The 23,076-nt window shown below is 40.5% G+C and overlaps 1 protein-coding gene across 4 annotated transcripts in view; it reads right to left on the bottom strand.

The window, feature by feature from the left end:
- Fgf13 (fibroblast growth factor 13) overlaps positions 1 to 23,076 on the bottom strand; it is a 500,490-nt gene that overhangs the window by 76,257 nt on the left and 401,157 nt on the right. For 3 of the 4 annotated variants that reach the window (XM_070039641.1, XM_070039645.1, XM_070039646.1), the window contains one exon: positions 5,094 to 5,204. In XM_070039641.1, the coding sequence (XP_069895742.1) occupies positions 5,094 to 5,204 (111 nt within the window). Of the gene's footprint in view, positions 1 to 5,093; positions 5,205 to 7,201; positions 8,132 to 23,076 lie in introns of those variants that run through there. The other variant, XM_070039644.1, reaches the window with a different exon arrangement.

Here is a 23,076-nt window from a genome sequence, read left to right as displayed (position 1 = left end):
AAGGAAAGTAACTGAGCAGATTACAACTCTGGATTTCATTAAGCTATATCTGAAAAAATGCAATGCTCTGGCAAGAAGTTGACTATCTCTTGAGCACATTATGTATATGTCCTATTTCTTTCTATGATGATTCTTTGCTCATAGTGTGTACACAATACATATTGTGGCCTGAATGCAAAGTATATGATTAAAAATGACCATATATTTAGGGAAAATAATATATCATAATACCATGATGTAAAATTGCCCATCAAGAGAAAAAACATCTGACATAACACAAACTTCCATATGAGTTTGGAAGCCATACCACTAAATGACACTTGACAACTGTAAAACGAACATTAGGCCTGAAACCTTATAGGAATACATGATGAAGAATCATAAATGAGATTTAGAATTCTTTCTAAAACTTCATTTTTACTGCTTTGAACCTTCTTAGTGATCTTAATAAAGCTTGTAATAGCAGAGTTAGGAAAGGAGAGGAAGGGAGAGAGGTAGAAAAAGAGAGAAGAAGGGAGGGAGGAAAGAAAAATGGTCAAACTGATGGGGGGGAGGGAGGAAGAGACAAATAGAGATTTGATTTTTACTTTGTTCTCCAGCCACTCACTAATTTGAGTATCAGTGAGCAATAAAATGTTTAAAATTTCTAAAATGGACAACTGAAAAGGGGAGAAAAGCCAAGAGTACCACAATCCATTCAAAACTGAAAGTGGAGCTGTGGCTCAAGTAGTAGAGTGCCAACCTTGAGCAGAAAAGCTAATGGGAAGGTGGCTCAGTGGTAGAGTGCTTGCCTTGCATGCATGAGGCCCTGGGTTCGATTCCTCAGCACCACATGAGCAAAAAGAAAAAAGCCGGAAGTGGCACTGTGGCTCAAGTGGTAGAGCACTAGCCTTGAGCTGAAGAGCAGAGGAACAGCGCCCAGGTCCAGAGTTCAGGCCTCATGACCAACAGAAAAAAAAAAAGGTAATGAACAGTGCCCAGACCCTGAGTTCAAGCACCAACAGTGGCACAATAAATACACAGATACCCTAAATTACTATGAACCTGGATTCAAAAACACAAAAACAAAAAAAGAAACCTTGAAGAAAGAGAAAAATGTGAAGTAGCTGATCATATGTACTTGATCAATATTTTCTTAAGATATTCAAAATGTATCACAAGTGGGTTGGCTTCAAATGTACCTAAAGGAGCATTATTTACAGACAAAAATGCAAAGAAATTTTACCCAAATTTAGCTATGACAGAATCACTAACTTGGTTTCACTAGATCTAGGCACTTTTTTCTGGACTTAAATTTTACTTAGGATGAAAATAATCTCAATGCATGAAAAAATATAATTACTTACATTTGTGCATCTAAACATTCATTAAATACCTAAAATCTCATATTTTAGCCTACATTTATGCAACATATATAATTAATAGAAGATCCCTTATGTCTTGTTTTGGTATTTTCTACTTGGAAAGGACCATTTTTCTTAGAGCTATGTATTTACTTGAACTCAGTGTTTGCTGACGATTATTCTCAAGCCATGCTCATGACTTGAAGCTAAGGTCAGTTTCTCATAAAGATTAAGAAAACGAATTTTTAATGTACACTAGAGAAACTTGATATTCAGAACTCATAAATATTACTGTAGGTTTGAATAGAAACAAACTATCCTTCCAAAATAGCTTTCATTGCATCCAAGGCAAGTATTAAATAAAACTAGAGCCATACAATGTTTATCTTCTTTCCATTTTCAAGGAAAAAAATACATAATTTATCATGGCTGATTTGCTCATGATGAAATTTCATTGCACTGACATTTACCATTGAAATAAACCTACATAAAGGTAAGCTTAAATGCAAAATAACAGTCCATGCTTTTAGGAATGGATATGTCTGTGCAAATGTGAAATGATTTGTTATCAATAATCTTTTTTTTGGGGGGGTCCGGTCATGGGGCCTGAACTCTGGGCGTGGGCACTGTCCCTCAGCTCTTCAGCTCAAGGCTAGCGCTCTACCACTTGAGCCACAGCGCCACTTCCGGCTTTTTTCTTTTTGCTTATGTGGTGCTAAGGAATCGAACCCAGGGCCTCAGGCATGCAAGGCAAGCGCTCTACCACTGAGCCACCTTCCCAGCCCATGTTATCAATAATCTTATTCACAATATTGAACAAAACATTATATTAATGAGAAAGATGATACAAAGAAAAATTCAGGACAAAATATCGTATCAGGAATACATGTTAAGGGACTCATATGTAAATGAATAATTGAATTAAAAAACCTTTATTCTGGTTCTACTCACTTAACTAACTACAAAAATTATGTCAAAGAAAATTGCCTGGCTCCAGGGGGGGAAATAAGAATAAATTTTGATGGATAAACTTCTTTTTTTGACACATCAAATTAATTATTAATGGCTGGCCTCAGCCACAATATCCTCAATTGGAAAGCAAAGCTTCTGATCATTCTTGCAAGAGGATTTGAGTTAAGTCCTACTACCTTGCTATTTGAGTTACTATTTTCCATTTGTATGCAGCATATTACGGAAATACTTACCTTTGGTTGACTTACCTGTCTTTGTTTTAATCTGCCTAATCACAGATTCTTATTATCAGCTTTTAGAGATCTAATAATATCATTAGTACACTGAAAAGCTCTTCATATCAGACACATAAGGCAACAAGAGGAAGAAGAAGCTCTGTATATGTAGGCATGGGAGAGTAAAACCTACTACATGAATTACATTCATACTAGAGCTGGCCACTGGAGGCTCATACCTATAATCCTAGCCAGTCAGGAAGCTGCTATCTGAGGATCACAGCCTAGGTAGGAAAGTATGTGAGACTCATTATTTCCAGTCAACCAATGAAGAGCCAGAAATCAGCTGTGGCTCCAGTGGTAGAGCACTAGTTTTGATATGTATCTCCTAAAATGTTTCCACACAATGCGATCTCATTGTGTTTTGCATATCACTGCTATTACTAACAACATAATGAATCATCCACATTTTTTTTGCCTTTTCAGGAAACACATATGAATAGTGGACACAAAATAGTTCTCCTGTTTAGACCCGAAAAATATATTCACATAGATGGGGCCGGGCACTGTTGGCTCACACCTGTAATCCTAGCTACTCAGGAGACTGAGATCTGAGGATGACAGTTTGAAGCCAGCCAAGACAAGAAAGTCCATGAGACTCTTATCTCCAATAAACTAATCGGGAAAAGCCAGAAGTGGTGCTGTTGTTCAAGGGGTCAAGCACTAGCCCTGAAGAGGCTCAGGGACAGTGCTCAGGCCCAGAGTTCAAGCCCCAGGACTGGCAAAATATAGACAGGGAAAGACTGACTAGGTGGATTTCACTTAGATCTAATCATGACCTTCCTTATAATAATGACTAATATTTTCTTCAGGTATTTCCTTCCCTAAAACCCCAATTAGTGCATATAATTTGGGGGACTGTACTATGACTGCTCATCATGCACTCATATCTGTTATTTGATTACAGTAAGGTGCTCTACTTACACTTGAGTAACTGTTTTAAACAGAAGAGCATGCATGGAAAAACAGCTAGGCTTCATTATAAAAATTTAATGTGACAATAGTAACACAACATTTTGAAAACCAGTGAAAAACCATTTCCTATATGGCTTCTTTATCCTAAGAATCAAGAAAATCTTCCTAAGAGGTAATGAAGCATGACTTTCTCTTGAGGTCACAGCCTGGCCATCATCCTAAGAAACATTCCTAGAATGTGTGAAATTATTTCTTAATATCGGGACCCTTGTCCCAATAGCTTAGCCGTATAGTTCTGAGCCGGTTGCAAGGTCCTCATTAATCCCCCAGACCTACTTTTCTTGGCTTTTTTTTAGAAAAAAAAAGCTGACAAATAGATTTCAGAGAATTATCAAAGTCTGAGGGAAAGTAATACATAGCAGAAACCAGGGAATGAATTGTGAGAATGAACAATTTTAGCCACAAGGTCTGCAGATATCTGGGAATTGAAAAAACAAAAAACCTAGTAATTATTATCATTGAAGAGGAGGTTGCACTATTTGTGTTTGTTTTTATTTTTCCAAATAAGTGAAACATACACAGTCAGAGGTTATATAATCTCTCAGAATTATCTTTTTTCAATAACTTAGAGATAAACATTGTGATATTTTTTGATGAATTTCCTGTTTCAATTAATCATTGTGGTCTCCAGTTTGACCTTTACTTATACCATAGTTAAAAATGAATCACTAGATCCAGGTGCCGGTGGCTCGTGCCTATAATCCTAGCTACTCAGGAGGCTGAGATCTGAGGATCACAGTTCAAAGCCAGCCCAGGCAAGAAAGTCCGTGAGACTCTTATCTCCAATAAACCACTAGAAAACTAGAAGTGCCACTGTGGCTCAAGAGGTACAGTGCTCCCCTTGGGCTGAAGAGTGCAGGGACAGCGCCTAAGCCCAGAGTTCAAGCCCCACGACCGACAAAAAAAAAAAAAAAATCAATAAAAGAAACCCATTTACCCACCAAGTTGTCTCAGAGAAATCTCTCTCTCTCTCTCTCTCTCTCTCTCTCTCTCTCTCTCTCTCTCTCTCTCTCTCTCTCTCTCTCTCTCTCTCTCTCTCTCTCTCTCTCTCTCTGTGTGTGTGTGTGTGTGTGTGTGTGTGTGTGTGTAGGGGACAGTAGGAATGAAAGCTTGTAATGATGAATTCTCATGGCATGAAAGCACTCCTGCCTCCTGCCTCTTAGGATGAGAGTGGTTCTTAAGAGTAGAGATAACATGCTATTTCAGGATCAGTGTGTGGGTGAATACATTTTCTGTGGGAAAAAAGTAAGGAAATCCAAAGGACAGTCATAAATCTATCTAGATTACCATGGGGATGACCCTTGGCTCATTCTTCAGATGGTGACAACATTATTTGCTGTTGTTTACTATTTTAGGTATTTTTCTGTCTAGCGTCTTGTAGGTAAACTCATATAAACAGGATTATATGGCATAACCATATTTTCTACTTGCTTATGGGATTGTTGAGGGTTGCTTGCTTGACACAGAAATAAGAAGCACACAAAGCACCAACATACTGTCATATAACATTTATTTAGCAGTCACTTACTGTAAGTGCTGTCCTCGTCTTTGGTGCCATCAATGGTTCCATCTGCCTGCAGCTGCAAGTGGTAGCCTTGTCGGCTGTATAGTTTGGTAACTATACCCTTAAGTTGAGGCTCTGTTGAAAAAAAAATAATACCTTGGATCAATTGATAAATTGTGCATATATACCCCCAAAAGACTCAGTATTCAAAATTCTTTCAGCTATAGATATTAATGGGAAAAGTGAAGTCTGAAGTCTCTTTTGAAGAACCTTTAAGAAGCAGAAGAAAAACATACAACCAATTATAAGTTTTAGAATAAATGTCCAAACAACTGAAGAAACACTTGATTCATACCTCCCAACATTGGTAAAGCCCTAGAGCTTCTGACAGCATCCAATGTTTCTGACAGCTTGTCCTTTGGCTTACAGAGTGGCACTCTACCTCATTGAACATTCTGAATGACTTGGCAAATGCATTTTCTTCCCTTTTTAACAATGTACCACTTTTCCGTCGAAGGAAAAGAGAGCATATAGAAATGGTTTTGAGTTGTTTGCCAACCAGGAGCTAAAACCCCACTAGCCTTTGCTACTGGAAAGGAAATAAAGGAACTAAAGAAATCTTTATTTCTTTAGTTCCTTCAGAATTAGCACACTTTGAATATATAATCTGTTCCATTCTAAGAAGGGTAAATATGCATAGCTAACCTGGAATCCCATCAAAGGACCTAAGGTTTCCATACAAAATTAGGAGGAGGGAAAGATAAAACAATCATCACTGTCTCTTATATTAATTATGCTAAAGGAAAATGAATGTGAAGCATGGAGGGTTTTTTGTTGATGGGGAGGAAAGAAAATCAGTTCACATTTTCGAATTTAATATCATAAATACGATTACCAAAATGATGGGTTCTTCATTAAAATGATTTTCAATTATGAATCACCATGATTAATCAAGCACCTCATTTACCAATAACAGCCAAGTTATCCAAAATTCGCTTTCACTGAATACAGACACCTGTGCTGAAATGACATATGATTATTCGAGCCACACACCCGTGGTTCATTTAAAGCCGTTTTAAAACAAGCTTAATTCACAGCTAATGCGTTACAAAGTTTGTGCAAACAAGAAAGATATGTCTGCATTTCTATGGGAAGGGGTGGAACATGAAACAACAGATAGAGAAGTAAGTTTGGTGTGCTGTAATATCTAGTAAACGGTGAAATAAAGTAGTTCAGAAGATTCATTTTGGGTAAGGATGGCAAAAAACAACAACAACAACAAACTGCCTATTTCCTTGAAGGTCCTGCTTGACGCAACCTGACAGCTATAGCGATCGGAATCTTTTTTCTAGTTCTGGGAATCTCGTGGTACTCTTGATCAGCGAAATGACTCCAAACGACCCTCAATCTGGTGAGGAGTTCAAGTTTCTTTTTAATACCAAGTAACCAGTTTTACTCGTTGAACCACGTCACCAAACTCTTTGCCGCAAGGTTCTAGCAATCGCCCCTGTTCGGTTTTCCTAACAAACATTTCAAAGCTGCACCCCAAGTCAAGGATGTTCCCCCCCACCCCAAAGCGTCGAAGTCATCAAAGAAATGCAATGCCTAGACAGCGCAAGTCCATTGTTGGGGAGGAGGAGGAAATGGGAAAAATCAGAGGGGAAGGGTCTGACTCGCAGAGATAAAGACAAGGGGATTCCCTGGGTTTTCCTGTGGGGGGGAAGGGGAGATGGTGTCTTCCCCGCTCCGCTAGGGTAATTTGCACGCCATACAGGATAGCATGTGTGGGTCCTGCGCTCCCATAGCCCCGGTCACCCACCACACACGGGAGTCACACGTCTGAAAGCAAAGGTGCACGTCCAAGGCTCCCAGCCCGTCCCGGGGCAGTTGCAATGCAGCAAACCTGTTAAGGTTAGCAAGGAGGCAAGAAAGCAATCGCCTTCCTAGACACGCACGCCATCCCGGCTAGGGGGCACAAGATGGGCTATAGACAAACTCACCTACGGTTGCCCGCCTGCCCCCCTTTCCCCCCCCCCCCACTCCCCGCACCCTCGTAAAGTATAGGAAGCAAATGCAAAAACCCAGAACCAGGAAAAAGATTTTTTAAATAAAATGCAAAAGCCTTTTCCGACCTGGTCTCCTTCTGCGTCTCTTCTTGGAGCCAAAGAGTTTCACCCGGGAAAAGACATTTAACTTGTTTTTGTCGCAGCTGGTCTTGCCTTTGCTGGGGCTGCTGACACACTTGCAGGCGTTGGATTTCTCGCGCTCGCGGGCTTGTCTCTTCTGACGGATCAGAGAGCTGGCGATTGCTGCCGCCATGGCCACGACGCCCACCACCACCACTTCTTGCGCGGCCCCTCTCTGGCTTCTCCTCCTCCTCCTTCTCCCGCTGCTGCTGCTGCTCCGCGGCTCTCCGGCTGTGGCTCGTGCCTGGGGTGCCTGGGTCTCCTTAGCCTGCGCTGGCCCGAGCTGCTTCTTCGCACTCGGGGCTTCAGCCGAGGAGGGGGCTCAGCATGCCGTCCGAGCTCCTCTGGCGGTGGCTCTCGCCTTTCCGTGCGGGGCTGCTGGCTGCCTGGGTCCGAGCCGACGCCACAGCCCCCGCCCCCCCGGGCCGGGATGGCAGGCGAGACAGGCAGGCAGTGGCAGAGCTGCGGCGCGAGTGCGTGCGCTCGGCCCCTGAGCCCCGAGGACAGTGTGCAAGTCCAAGTGGCTCGGGTCGGAGTTTCGCGGCACCCCCCTCGCCTGGTGCCCGCGTGGAGGGGGCCAGAGGCGGGCGGAGGGAGAGCGTGCGGGCGGGCGGGAGAGAGGCCGGGAGCGCGGGCGGCAGGAGGGAGGAGGGAGGAGGCAGCGCGCGGGGGAGCTCCCTCACCCTGGCCCCTCCGCGTCGGCCACTAGTCCTTGTAACTTCTTGGCCTGCTAATCGGGAAAAGTTGGCCCGTGCCAGCTTTCCGCCAGGGATCAAACAGGTAATGGCCTCGCATCCTGGCTGTTGCTGCTGCTCTGGGCGCGGCACCGTCGCAGCACTGGAATTCCGTCGCTGCAGGCGCCCTCCACAAGAGCGCAACCTCCTCCCCGGCCCCCTCCCTCGCCGGCGGCCCCTCCCTCTCCGAGCCCCGCTACTGGTTCTCAGCTCCTGGCCCACCCCCCATCCGCCCCACCCCCACCCCCACTCCCCTGCTGGTCGCACCCACTAACACCTGTACAGGCTTAAGCATTATCCGAGCACCCCCAAATCTTCTCTCATTTCCCGCCCGCCCCCCCCCCCCTGCCCTGGAAGGAGCTGCGGAAGGGAACAGTGATGGAGGACGAACCAGGATGAGGTAGTCAGAGGGAAGGGGGGGGGGGGGTATGCTATGCTTTAGGGCGGAGTGCAGCAGAGGTAGGGGGTGGTCCTTCGGTGTTTCCTCGTTACATCTGGACCAGAGCCCCAGGAACTTTTCCAGATCTCTGCCCCAGTTCATCGATACCTCCTACCCCATCCCCCCACCCGCTGAGCTATTTTGCTTGACGACACTTGTAGCCATCCAGAAGAGGAGGGCAGGACTCCTAGACAGGCTCAACACCCCCCCACCCCCACCCCCCCCCACCCCCATCAGGAGACAGTGGCAGCAGCAGGCACTGCAGAGCTGCGCCCGCACACCACGCTGCCACCCAGTGGTTTTTACTGACTTTTCATTTTATGCCCATGTGTAGGATCCAAAACCCGTTTCCCCCCGAGTCCTGATGTGACCATTTGTGTTTGGGATTCGTGCAGACGACATGGGTCACCTACCACACCACTTCACTTAAGGTCTCCTTATTTTTTTTCCTTTTTATTTCTCTACTTCTCAGATTCAGACAACCTCCCACCCTCCACCCTCCGATTCCAGAATCTTTTGCTGCTTCTATCTAGTCACAAGTTCTTCCCTGTCCTAATGCACTAAAGAGAACCTTCCATCCACATCTGTACCTTAGAACAGACACATTTGTTTAACCATTTTACTTGACCACTGATGCCAAACAGGAAATCCCAGATAATAGAGCTGCCACAACACTCCTACACTTTTTTTTTTTTTACTAGACTCCTTCCTCTTCTTTCTGGATTTTTCTTTTTGAGCTTATCCCTAAGACTCTAGCCCTTTGTAGTGGACTCATGAGCCCCAAGCCCAGCCTCAGCAAAATGGAAACCCATTCAGAGCTCTTTGACTAGGAGAACAGAATCACCTCAGCCTTCAATGGGAAGCCTGAGTTTACAGGAGATGCTGCTGCCAACTCCCCATCCCCTGCTCCCCAATCTGCAGGTGCAACTTGATACATCAGAAAGGGCCACTATTGTGTCTAGGCAAGGCTGAGTGAAAGCTGCAAGGACTAAGATAGATAATTACAGAATGAGAGCAACCAAGGAGAAATGCCTTGCCTACACCTTAAGGGCTTTTGAGCTTTCCCAAAAGACTTGCGTTACATCCCGATGTGTTGTAGCTGGCCCTTCAATGCCTTGATAGTCTAGACGGGCTCTGGTTCCTACTGTGGTCCATACTGTGGGATGGAATGGATCCTTTTTCACCTTGTGCTCAACACCCACCTGAAGATCCCTTGTTTGCTTTCTTTCCCTTCCCTTTTGAGACCCGAAATCAGAGCAGGCTTGAAAAAGGGGAAGAATGAAAAGGGCTCCACTTTGGAAAGAATGAGAGCCTGGTATTGAGGCATCAGGAAGGCTTCTTCGCATTATTGTTATCTTGTATTTCAGAGGAGCTCTCACCACTTGCTCATTGTCACACTATCCCAAAGGCATTTTCAGGATACCTGTAGAATTACAGGTATGGCCACCCTGTGGTGGATAATAGAAGTTAATCAACTTCAGAGATAGATACAGAGAAATGGAGCCATTTAAAGGTACAAAGTTGCAGACAGAAACATGTTGCTATTCCCTACCAACCACCCAGAGCTTTTTTCAGATAGAGAGCTTAATCTATGCCATGAACTCACTAAATCATTGGATCAAAGTTGACAATATGATGATTACACAGCTTATTTATACATGCCTTTCTTTTCAATCATTTTTTATAAAATGTATTCTATTGACATATGAAACCATAAACATTATACATATTAACTGTGTACAATGTAACAGTTCTATACATGTATACACTGCGTAACATTTATATCAGGTTATCTATATATCCATATCCTTATAAATTTATTAATTCCTTATGGTGAAAACGATCACAATCCTTCCTTCCTTCCTTCCTTTCTTTCTTTCTTTCTTTCTTTCTTTCTTTCTTTCTTTTTTTCTTTTCTTTTTTTTGGTCAGTCCTGGGGCTTGAACTCTGGGCTTGGGCACTGTCCCTGTGCTCTTCAGCTCAAGGCGAGTGCTCTACCACTTGAGCCACAGCGCCACTTCCAGTTTTCTAGTGGTTTATTGGAGATAAGAGTCTTTCTGGACTTTCCTGCCCAGGCTGGCTTTGAACAGTGATCCTCAGATCTCAGCCTCCTGAGTAGCTAGGATTACAGGCGTGAGCCACCAGCACCTGGCTCACAATCCTTTATTGATACTTTCTGAAATATCATTGTTGTTCTTGTTAGCTACAATTACCCTCTTGTGGTCTAGAGCATCAGAGCTTCTTTCTCCTAACTGTAGCTTATACCCATTGATTAATCTCTCCTCAATTAACCAGAAAAATACAGAATATAAGGGGAGCCATTTTGTTTCTTGTCCCCTAAAAGGTACTTCTTTATATCGCTAAAAGGTACTTCCTTTTATATCCCTAATAGGTACTTTTTATATTTCTCCCTATTTTGAACAGGAACATAGCTGATATGTAATTGTTGAGATTAGAGAAAGGGTATGTAACTTTCTGCTGTCTTATTACAGACTACATATACTCTCCTCTCACCTAAAATAAGTTTTATTGGCCTATGTCTAGAGAATAAATTCAATCCATAGCATAAAGTGACAAAATACCATTTTGAATTTGGATCCATTCAAATCATATTATCCAGTCAGCTTAACCCTTAATAAAGCAAATACTTTCATGCTTTCCTAAATCTCAAGTCTATTTGCCAGGTGTTTAGAAACTGAGAGAAGAATGTGAATATCACTTTCAAACCCTCAAAAGGCACTTTACCAAAGTCCTTTCCATGTCAAAAAGCCATAAGGAAAGAAGATTGCAGAGCATGCTAAAGGAAAAAAAAATTTACTTTTTCTTTCTTCCCTGTTGCTTCAAACTTATAGAATGGTATTTTAATGTGAGGAGGCATAAAAATATCTTTTTTGACACTTATTTTCAAAATTCTCCTTTATTCCTAACAGTTACGATGGGGAGTTTCAGGTTCACCTCCACATCAGACTTTCAATGTTCTCTATTCAACCTTGGAACTTCTGCCTTTGTTAGGATAGATGGGTCCCCTCTCTTTGCTCTCAGCACACTTCCTGTTCCCCTTGTTGTATGGTCCACTCAAGCTTCTGCTTGACCATGTTCAGAAAGAATTCATTCTTAGCTCCCTTCTCCAATTCCTCTCCTGGCTGGCAGGAGAGGTATGTTTTAATCCTATTTCTACCACCGACTGTGTGGCTTTTGGGTCTGTCATTCTTCCTACTGTGCGTCTCAGTTATTCCCATCTTTAAAGTAATGCTTTGATAATAGTAGTGACTTTCAAATTGTATTCTTCAGCTTTCTAAAGCACATGAGCATGTGATATGAGTTCGCTCGCCAGTGTTTCAACTATAGCACCGCTGCTTTCATCTATTCCTTATGCGGTGGTTCATTGTATGATTTGTAGCAAAAATAAACTAAGAAAAGATTCCACTACTAAAAACATTTTTGAAAGCTGCTGGATGAGATGTTTCTTAAAGTCCTTTGGCTCTGGGAGTCTATAATGATTTTGCACAGATTCCTGATCCTCCCATCTTATCTTTCTCTTCTCAAGCCTTTAATGTCTCCATTCCTTTCCTATCCTACCCCCCCCAAAAAAAATCTCACTTGAATTCGAAAGAAAAATACAGTCCTTTCGACTCCATTCCCCATTGAGTTCGCTTGAGAACTGGGGTTTAGCTTTTTTTTTTTTTTCAGAGTTATGTGAGTGAGTTATCAGAGCATAGAAAGAATGCTGATTGTTCTCTGTCAATCTCTTTTGGCAAGCTTTAGATGAGCTGTAAGAAGCTGAAGGGACCCACTCTCAAGAGACAGATGTGACTGTGATGAGTAAAAACGAAAGAATTCCGACAGCCTAATCAAGAGCAGTCTCTGTACCTTTTGAGCAGGAAGGAATTGGCTGTCTTTCTGAAACTCTGTAAATGAGAGATTTCAAACATTGTTCCATCGTGAATATAAACATAAACATTGCCACTTGCCAGTTTGTGCTTTATCTCCACCAATGGCTCATCAGAACTTCTGAATGGCCAGTTACCAGGTCAAGGACTGATGATGAGCTCAAAGGCAGGAAAGGAGGGCAGGTTCAAGTGCAGCAGTCAAGTAAGGCTGTACAGCCGCCATTCACTGAGTAAGGCAGCAGGGGGAGTACTTAAGAGATGAAGCAGCAAGTAGCACTTTTGGTAGTCTATCGAATTATGTCCAAATGCTCAGAGAAACAACTGGATAGAAATACAAATGAGGAGATTAGAGGAAAGTCATTAGAATAGGCTTGTGCCACTTAACTCCTAGCAGGAAGAAACTTTGAATTGAAGGAGATTTTGTCAATGTCACACTGGAATTCTAGGGAAAGACTATTGTAGTTTGTAACATAACATGTTTATTAGCTCCCAAGAGTTTCTCCTAGTCAGATCATTTGAGGGAGTTCTACTTCAGAAACAAAGGTCTCCAGAATCAATTTCTTTGCAATTGATTGGCTCTCCTGATTTGTATTCAGAATGAAAAGCCATAGGACCCTCTAGGATTGCTTTGCACTGGAATAGATGCTTGTTTATTGTGTCCTCTCTCAGAGATCACTCTCTAAATACATAAGCTATAGAATTTACTGCAGTCACATCTGATTTATATTTAAAATCAATTTAGAAAACATTCATCAATTCTATCTTTAAAAACAAATATCTTATAATCTGAATAAAAATTGTTCAGTAATGATTTATGACATAAAACACTCTGATGATATTAATTATATCTATGAATTCAGCTCTTCACCATTTAATTAGCCATGGCAGCTACAACATTGAGAGTTCAAGGCTTTTGATTACCTACTTGGTCATTTAATCAAGAAAATCTGAAGAGAAATAGCAGATTGCTTGGGCAGAAGTTCTTCACTTTATCACAAGAAGACACCATAAGGAAATGAGCTTATAAGCTTCCATGTGTGGAGATTTACATTTTATAGGAGGAAAACATTCATTTCCGTAAGATTTGTTAAATGCCATAATTGATTGCTGTTATTCCTCCTGCACTAGAAGTCGTTGTGAACAAAATAGAATCTTCATCTATCTAGGTGGGTATATATGTCAGTTGGTTTCCCAAGATGCTAGTTATCATCACACTTCTATTTATACGCTCCTGATCTTCACCTAAGAAGTAGTCACAACGAAAGGGGGAAAGGGTAGCAACACCATTGCTAGAAAGTTAAACAAGACATGGTTGTAGTCAGTGCCTCTACTGTCAGAGAATATTACATGAACTTGGTGCATATGCATGAAGGAAGTCATGCACATATCCCCAATTTTCTGTTCTCTAATTTGTCCTGTACTTTGCGGATACAGTAAACTTATTCTTCAACAGGGTTTAGATAGACTGTGTTCCAGAAGAATATCTGAAACCAACAAAAGCATCAGGTTCTATATAACACATCCAATTCAGTTTTATTCAACAATATTGCAGGATTGTTGAAGGAACAATTGATGAACTGATCAGTGGCTAACAAACATAATAAGGTGCTTTGTAAAGAATCATTTATGGTAGACTAAAATTGTTCAAGACTCACAAGCAAAATATGTGTGGTACTAGGTTCACTTCTTGCTTGGTGAACAAAGTCATCTAAATGAAAAAGCTAGAGGAAAATGATTGGAGGACTTGAAGCAAAAGTAGATCATCAAATTTTTCTGGATGTAAGCTGCTTCTGAAATAAGGCTACTACAAGGATATGAAAATGATCTAATGTGCATGACTGTTTAGCATATGGGGTAGCATAAGAAACACTGGATTGATTTCCTAGTTGCTGCTATTTTTCTATCAAGAACTTTCAGTTTTTAAAGGAAGAGAGGTATATTGTTCTCTCAAGATTACCTGACCAGGATTTGAAGACATATAACTGTTAAGAGTCTAACGAGAGGGCTGGAAAGGTGGCTCAGTGGTAGAGCACTTGTCTTGCATGCATGAGGCCTTGGATTCAATTCCTCAGTACCACATAAGCAGAAAAAGCTGGAAGTGGCGCTATGGCTCAAGTGGTAGAGTACTAGCCTTGAGCTGAAGAGCTGTGGGACAGTGTCCAGGCCCAGAGTTCAAGCCCCATGACCGACCCAAAAAAAAAAAAAAAAGAATCGAATCGAAGTAGAAGACAAAGGACATGGACCACTTAAATACTAAACAAATACCCTAGATGTATTTTAAAGTCTCTATTCTGCTTTAAATTTTTTCCCCAACACTTGAATTTTAAGTAGTGCTGACCTTCAGTGAATACTATGGTAAACAGTTAGACAAGCCATGTGATTTTTATCATACTTCCTTTTAATACAACAACCTGTAAAGTAGGTATTCACAATTGTCATTTTAAGGATGAGAAAAGTGAGGTCTAGAGATGAAGTATTGGTGATTTTCTGGCAAGATCGCAAGCGGCAATGCCAGTATTTAAACTAAGGATATTGAGCCAACACAATATATGTGTACAAGGCTTTCCTTCTTGGCATTGGACCTGGAATTTGGATTGTTAAATAATGATGCCTAGACATGGATATTTCTTGGCTTGGGTAACTGAAAGAGATGGACTATACCATGCTCTTAGTTGACTTCCTCCTTTTGTAAAGCAAAAGTGAATTGTGAAATAAATAAAAATAATGCTAACCTGTATTTTTTGTCAGTCATAGGGCTTGAACTAAGGACCTATGAGCTGTCCCTGAACTATTTCACTCAAGGCTAGGGCTCTCCCACTTTGAGTCACATGGACTTTCCTGCTTGGGCTGGTTTTGAACCGAGAGCCTTAGATCTCAACTTCCTGAGTAGCCAGAATTAACTGCCCAGGTAAAACTAACGTCTTACATGTTGTGATATATTTCCTACTTTCCAAAGTAACTTCTTAGAATTATGTTGAAATAAAACTTTGCATACTTTTTCATGAAAATTCAATGATAACAAATCACTATCCAATGTTTTCCTGGAGTTTCCTAGTTGAGGACACAGACTGACTCTAAGATATCATCCATCTTGGGTAATCTGTGGCTTTAGAATGCTGTAAGACCCAAAGGACATTTTTGGCCTTTATTTCCATCACTACTTAGCAGAGACAAGAAGTTGAAGTACTCCCAATTCTCTCAGTTCCTTTCATGTAGGGAAAACTGGCTTTCTACAGTATAAGCTTTTCTGTGCCATCTGCTTTCAGCTACAGGAAGCTTGAGTTCAGCCAAAAGAGTGAAAAATATTACACAAAGTGTATTTACTTCCATGGTTGGAAGCCTATGACTATCCTTCTGCAATCAGGAGTTTCTCCCATAGCATTCTAACTAATTTGTTCTTACTTTTCCCTTCCAATGAATAGCTAAAAGTACAATCAAGTGATTAAATATATTTACTAACTTGTCTTGCAACCATTGAAGGCTTCAGCTAATTTACAACTTGGTTTCATTTTAAGGCATTTGGGGTGATCACCTATAGATCTCATAATGGAGTGGAAATCTGAAGCAAAAGAAGATCAACACATTTGTCCCAGGTCATTTGTTTACTCACATATTCTAAGAACTCTTGGCCAAGGTCAGAGCTGAGGAATGCCAAAGTACAAATAGTTATAACCCCTTGAGCACTAACATTATTCTAGGTATTAGGCAATGTACTTTGCCTTTGTTGACTTATTTAATGTATACAACCACTTTAGGAGCTTATCCTCACTTCATGGATGAAGAACCTGAAGCAAAGAGAGGGTCTCAAGTTTAGTCAGGATTCAAATTCATGTATTCTAACTTCGGAGCTGGTGTTCTTATTACTATTCTACTGCCATGCCAGTGATTGTGTGTGATCTCAAGTGGAGGACAATAAACATGAATTAATTAAAACAAAATGTGACAATCAATGCCAGTGTCTTATGAAATGCCCAAAGTACTGGGGGAAGCCCAAAAGAAGGTACAGATAAATCTGTGAACTGGGGAGAAGGAAAGATTTATTGAGAAAATAATGTTGAGCTTCAGAAAAAATGTGTCTCACTAAAGACAACTCTTAGATGTCAAGAAGAAGCAAGGATTCTAGAGAACATCAAACCTAGACCTCAACTTTTTTTTATCAGGCCCTAGGATTTCCTCTAAGCTAAAAGAACTTACAAGACTCTGGATTATTATGTCCTTATGTTTTTTTTTAAGTCCTTCATTAGTACTCTATTCCTCTCTAGTAATGTGCTTTTCTGTGAACAGTTGATTACTGGTATAGTCAGGACACATACTGGGGCCTAGGAGAAAGCATTTGTGCTTTATGGATATGCTGATGGACATTTGGGAGTTGATTTTTTTTGCCCCTTACTTTTTTTCTTTTTAAATAAGTTTTTTATTGTGAAAATAATGTACAGAGGGGTTACAGTTACATGAGCAAGGTCATGACTACATTTCTTATCCAGCATTGTTGCCTCCTCCTTTGTTTTTCCCCTACCATCCTGTCCCTCCCACATTCTCAACTACACCCCCCTTTCCCCCCACCCTCCCTCCCGTCGCCTAAATTGTAAAGTTCATTTTTCAACATACCATCTTGTACATCTCATTGTTGCAATGGGTCCACTTGTATCCCTATTTAAACATTTTGGATTTTCCCTTCCCCTCCCCAAATTATACCAACATCAAATACAGTAAAAACAGGGGTTATACCATGGGGGAGGGACATACAAAGCAACAAAAATATCACATGGTACATTATAAATATGTTAGAAACAACAGCAAAGAAGAAAAAAACACTTGTGTCCCTATCTTGGGGCTCATTTCACTTAACATCATCTTATCTGAGCTTTTCTGCTTGTCCCAGACAGATACTAGTTATTGTAAATAAGGGAAACCATGGGACCTATGTTTCTTTGGGCCTGGCTTACTTCACTTAATGTAATTTTCTCCAAGTCTTTCCATTTCCTAACAAATGTTGCCCCTTAATTTTAAAACAATTATCTTCCCTTTCCCACTAATGTATTGTCAACAGTGCTGGTCAAGTACACACTTGCTATTAATTTATGATTGCCATCAGCAGGAAGTTTAAAAGAAGTAATCCCTTTAGGAAATATCAATCAAAATGAAAACTCTGGCATGTAAGACACAATGAGTCAGTGTTTCTTCTCCTACAATAACTGGGCTGAGATTGGAGACAGAGATTTGTACATGGATATCATAAAATGATTTTTATGATGATAATAGAACTGTAAGGAAACCAATGAATTAAATATTACAGTGAAATAACTGCTCCACCATATTGTTTTCTATAGCCTTGTTACAGAGGAAAACTAGCATTGGATTGGAATTTGAGAATACTGAAAACATTAAAATCTCCCAATTCATTGCCTCCCCTTTCTGCTCCTAAAATACAGTACCTACTTTCTTGACCAAAATATTGGTGTTGTTAGCACACACTCCATCTCAGGTCCTCAGCTCCTCCCACTTAAATTCCCTGAGCAGCTGAACTCCACCCTGCCTCTCCCAGGGCTTTGTCAGTTTCTCCAGGATAGGTCGGCATTCCTACTCTTCACCCAGATCTAGCTTCACACACAGAATACCTCCCTCCTCTAGCCCCGATGTTATCAAGATGCTCCTGAATAGCGACAGGCGCCCCCTCTCTGGTGAGGGGGATGGCCTTGTCAGACCCTCTAATAAACTTCCTTCTCCTTTATGTGACTGTGTCCGTGTAGTCTTATGGAATGGGTGCTTTCAGTGGTGCTGAAACCCCAGTCTAGGCTCGCTGGTAAGTTTGCTCTTCCCTCCTGGGGATTCAAGCTGCCCCCTGCACTTTTTGCTGGTCCCAGGCCCACCCAGAGCACCTCTAAGGTAACTTTCTCCTGACCAAGCACTCTACTTCCATCCACCACCATAGTGGCCAATTGATACCTCTTTCTGGGTGACTATTTACAATAAGCTGGGGACTCAGACACTTTATCATAAGGCCACCATGCCATAAGAGGGAGAAAAATATTGGTTCCAAGCTCTGAACCCTACTACAGGGGCTGTAGGCCAAGAGATTCAGCAATTGCTGGTGATGACCCCACTTGCTGCTTCTTCCCTCTGTGTTAGCTGGATAGTGCACTACTGAAGATGCTCATGGTAGCTCTAGCTTCCGCCCTGATGGTCACTCATTATGGGTGGGGCATATTCACTGGATGTTATGGGACTTCCATAATTTCTATGAGTGCTCAGGCAAATGGGCAATGTTGCTTAAGTACAGGTCCCCCTCTTTCTCTTTCTCTCTCTTTCTCTGCCTCTCTACACAGGTAGGGGTGGGAGTCCCAGTGACTCTTCCTCTAGGTTCTCTCTCAAGGCTAGCCATTCTGCCTTAAACTCCTCTGTGCCTGCCTGCCTGGGTGGCTGACACAGGGTGGGGCTGGTACAAGCATCTAAAGGTAAAGCAACTTTCTTTGTCTTGTCACTTCTCTCTACAGGTTCTGGAGATTCACACTCTCCTAGGAACAGATGAAGGAAAAGTGTTCTGTTCTTGTTGTCAATGTTTGCTTAAGCATGGAGATTCTGTTCAATTCTGCTTGTTGGCTAAATCTCAAGTTTTTCTACCATTGACCACGTGGTGGATAATAGAGAATTGGGTTTAACAGGTACCATCTTGTCAATGTGGTAAATTTCCAAAACCTCTTGGAGGCAGAGTTCCCCCACCCCATCCCATCCCAGGTAATGAGTGTGCCTGAATTCCTAAAGGCAGGGGTGGAAACATGGACAAAAGGTTACTGGGTCTTGCCAGACTTAGACTGTGAGCTCAGGAGTCTCTGTAAACTCAAGCTTCCTATAACCTTTCCCTCTGAGACCACCAAGCACCTCAGCTGCCACTGTGTACCATGCCTCATGTTTCAATTATTCAAAGGTCAAGGTGTCTTGCTAAGCCCTCCCCCTGCTTCCCAGGTGATGGGCATGCCTGAATCCCTGGAGACAGGAGCACTCTCCGCCCAGACCTAGCTGTGCACACAGAGTACCTCCTGCTTCTAGCCCCAATGTTATAAGGATTCCCCTGAATAGGGACAGTTGCCATGTTGCTCCCTCTCCCACAAGGAAGATGACCTTATCCGGCCCTCTAATAAACCTTCTGTATGTGATTGTGTCCACGTGGTCTTCTGGGATGGGCACTTTCAAGTGTCATTTGATTTGAAGAAAATTGTTTAATCATTATAGCAAACAGTAATTTTCTATTTTACTGAATGAAGAAGAAAGACAATTGTGTACATGTGTGTCAGTGTGTGTGTACATGTGTATCTGCATACAAAGTCTAGTCAGGCTTTTCTCAATGCTGTTAAGCTATGTTCTAGCCAAGATGCCCCACTGTCTATAGGAGACCCTCTAACTGCTCTTTCAGATAAAGCTTTAGTTTTCATATTTTCCTAATTCTTCTTCCCTAATATGGTCCCTTTGTATCTTCAATTACTGGGTCACTGCTTTCCAATAAGATAGCTTGCTAATTTCATACTCACATTAGTGTTAGGACAATGTATTAATCACTGTACTATGACTTGGATCAGTGTAACAGGGTATAAAGCCAATATTATACTATAAAAACTTACCTATAGTGATATCATTTGGACCACCAGGAAAGACTGTTCAGGTAACTTCGAGGAAGGAATAGCTATAAGTAATCCTTCAAATCATATTGCAGTATTATATTTTAGTTTATTGAGAAGTCTCCATATATATATTCCATAATGGCAGCACTACATACATATCCACAATAGTGTAAAAGGGTCCTTTTCACTCAGATCTCCACCAGAATTTGTTGTTACTTATTTGGTTGAAGATTGCCATTCTGACTGGAAGTAAAATAGAATCTTAATGTCATTTTGAACTGTATATCCTTTATGGATAAGGATACTGAACATGTATGCAATATATACATTAGTGATTCTTCTTTTGAGAGTAATATTATTTTCCATTTATTAATTAAAGTACTTGTTCTATTGGTGCTTGATTTTTGAGATCTTATATAATTTGATATTAATCCATTGTTCAAGAAAAGCTGGCAAAGAGTTCTTTTCCCATTAAGAGGATTGTTTAGGGGACGGTCAGCAGAAGGGAGGAGTTGAAGGAGGTGTGGTGGAGGTGGATATTATCACTTAATCTATTTTTCTTTTTTTTTTAATTGTGAAAACAATATATAGAGGGGTTACAATTACATGGGCAAGATAATGAGTACATTTCTTATGAAGCATTGTAGCCTCCTCCTTTGTTTCCCCTTCCCATCCCATCCCATCCTCCCCCCGTCCCCCCAACCCTCCCCCCCACCAAAGTTGTAAAGTTCATTTTCTACATAACGTCTTGTACGTCTCATTGTTCAATGGATCCACCTGTATCCCTATTTAAACAATTTGTTTTTTTTTCCCTTCCCCTCCACAAATTATAACATCAAATACAGTGAAAACAGGGGTTATACTGTGGGGAAGGGACATACAAAGCAACAAAGAAATATGTTAGAAACAATTGCATGAAAGAAAAAAGCACTTGAATACATATCTTAGGGTTCATTTCCCTAACATCAACTTATCTGACCTTTTCTGCTTGACTCAGACATATACTAGTTAGTGCAAATAAGGGAAACCATGGGACCTATGTTTCTTTGGGTCTGGCTTACTTCACTTAATATAATTTTTTCCAAGTCTTTCCATTTCCTAACAAACTATTGTTCTTCTTTACATTGGATGTTCAAGCATTAAATAATGTAGGAAGGAAAGTATAATCAGGAACTAGTTATATAACTCCATATTCTGATACTGAAACAACCCAACACTTTAGCCATTGATAAAGCCCCTTTAAAATCATTGTTTTCTTTGCTGTGAATGAGAACTAGTGACATAGCTAACGTAAATTTCAACTAGCTTCATTTTACAAAGCAGAAAACTGCCTCACCAAAATGCTTTACATCATACAACCAATTTATTATTACTCAGTGGGGGGTCTTGCCTCAATTCTAAAGAGGAACTGCAGTGGGTTACAAAAAGTACATAAATGTAACTGGAACACAAAGAAAATGAAAGGAAGGAGAGTAAATAGAGAAGATCAGTGAGGTTTCAACCTCTAGCTTTCTGACTCCTGTCTCACTCACTCTCTTTCAGCCCACGAGGCTGCCTGCAAAAACTTGTGAGGCATTGTGTAGTAACTGGCAGGAAAGAAAAATAGCAGCAACAACAATTTTGATCTCACAAAGGGAGTAGTTCAACATCTATGTGAATAATCTCCTAACAAGTGTAAACATTTAGAATTAAATCTAAACTTAAATTATGACAATTATTCTGTTTGGATCAGAAACCTAACCAACTAATAGATAGAGGCAAGATGAACTGAGCTGAGATCACAAAGAAAATTTTGCCCATGAGATAGGAAAGAGCTAGATTTTTCAGAGGTACGTATACATGATAAAAGAGAGGATTCTGTTTCTAAGGTAAACTAATTCCCTTGTGATAAAATAACATTTTCCATATTTCTACCTGCTTCCAGATTTTGATGAGAGTTTAAACAGTAATGTGGTTTTACTTAGATGTAGGATTCAACTAGAATTATAGTTATCATTTTCTTAAGGGTTGCACTAAAATGAAAATGATAATACTTATAAAAGCTCTACAGTGCTGACATTTTCCAAGTCCCTTTTCTAACACAAACAAAATTAGAAAATGGAAAATATAACCTTTCTTGCACTGTAGTTTCTTCACACAGCATAAAGATTGAAAGTTGGTCTATATTCCAGAATCACAACCAACTTAGCAGACATACTAATAATGATGATAATTATAAGGACCACAGTGATAATCCTGCTATATACCCATACAAAATTCTAAACAATAGTTATTTGGTAAAACGGATTGGCCACATATTTTATGCATTATTTCCTACTTTTTTCTTGCTGTTTTTCTGCTTATGGCATTAGTAATTGACATCCCAGTAGTTGATGTTCAGGGAAGGTAAAATACCATTAAATTCATATAAAGTTGAAAGAATTTCTTCAAAAAATGAGAATACTTCTTTCTTTGCAGATTTTTTTCTTTTATGGTTATTACAGTCATTTATTTTTATCTTTTATAACTTTTAAATATTTTCTCCACATGTACATAAACAAATGCTGGTGTTACCATGGTGTTACCATGTTAGCTAGGACCTAATGTGCATATTCTGTTGATTTTAAGAGACATTTACAACCCCCTTCCAAACTTACATATCTATTACTATTACCCATCTTACCAGTTGGAAATATATAGAATTTATGACTGTTAGGAATTGATCCTTTCAGGTTACTAAAACTTCGTTTCTGTTTAGTACTAGCTTGGTTAAATCGCAAGTAGGAAGAAAAGAACAACAGAAAAATAAGGTTTAATCTCTTAAGAAATCAGTTTACAAGAAAGGGAAGTTAGAATTTACTGCTATCAGGAAAATATGTTGTATTTTATAATATAACAATATATTTTACCCTGGGCATTCAGGAGTTGATTCTCTTGACTGAAAGGTAACTACCATTTCTTAAAAGCATTTTTTGTCCTTGTTAGTGTACTTGTTGCTATACTAGGTACTTTCCTACATATGATTTCATTTTACTGATAAAAATCCTATAAGGTAAATGTATTTTTAAATAAGTTATGGACATTAAGACCCTGAGAGATAGTTCTATATTCAAACTGAGACAATTAAGAAATAATACTATGTGAATAAAGCTAGGGTCACCTA

Source organism: Dipodomys merriami, unplaced genomic scaffold (assembly GCF_024711535.1).
Source record: "Dipodomys merriami isolate MVZ:Mamm:240054 unplaced genomic scaffold, mDipMer1.0.p SCAF_3, whole genome shotgun sequence".
Lineage (NCBI taxonomy): Eukaryota > Metazoa > Chordata > Mammalia > Rodentia > Heteromyidae > Dipodomys > Dipodomys merriami.
The sequence above is the reverse complement of the archived record's forward strand: the minus strand, read 5'-3'. Positions and strand labels throughout refer to the sequence as shown.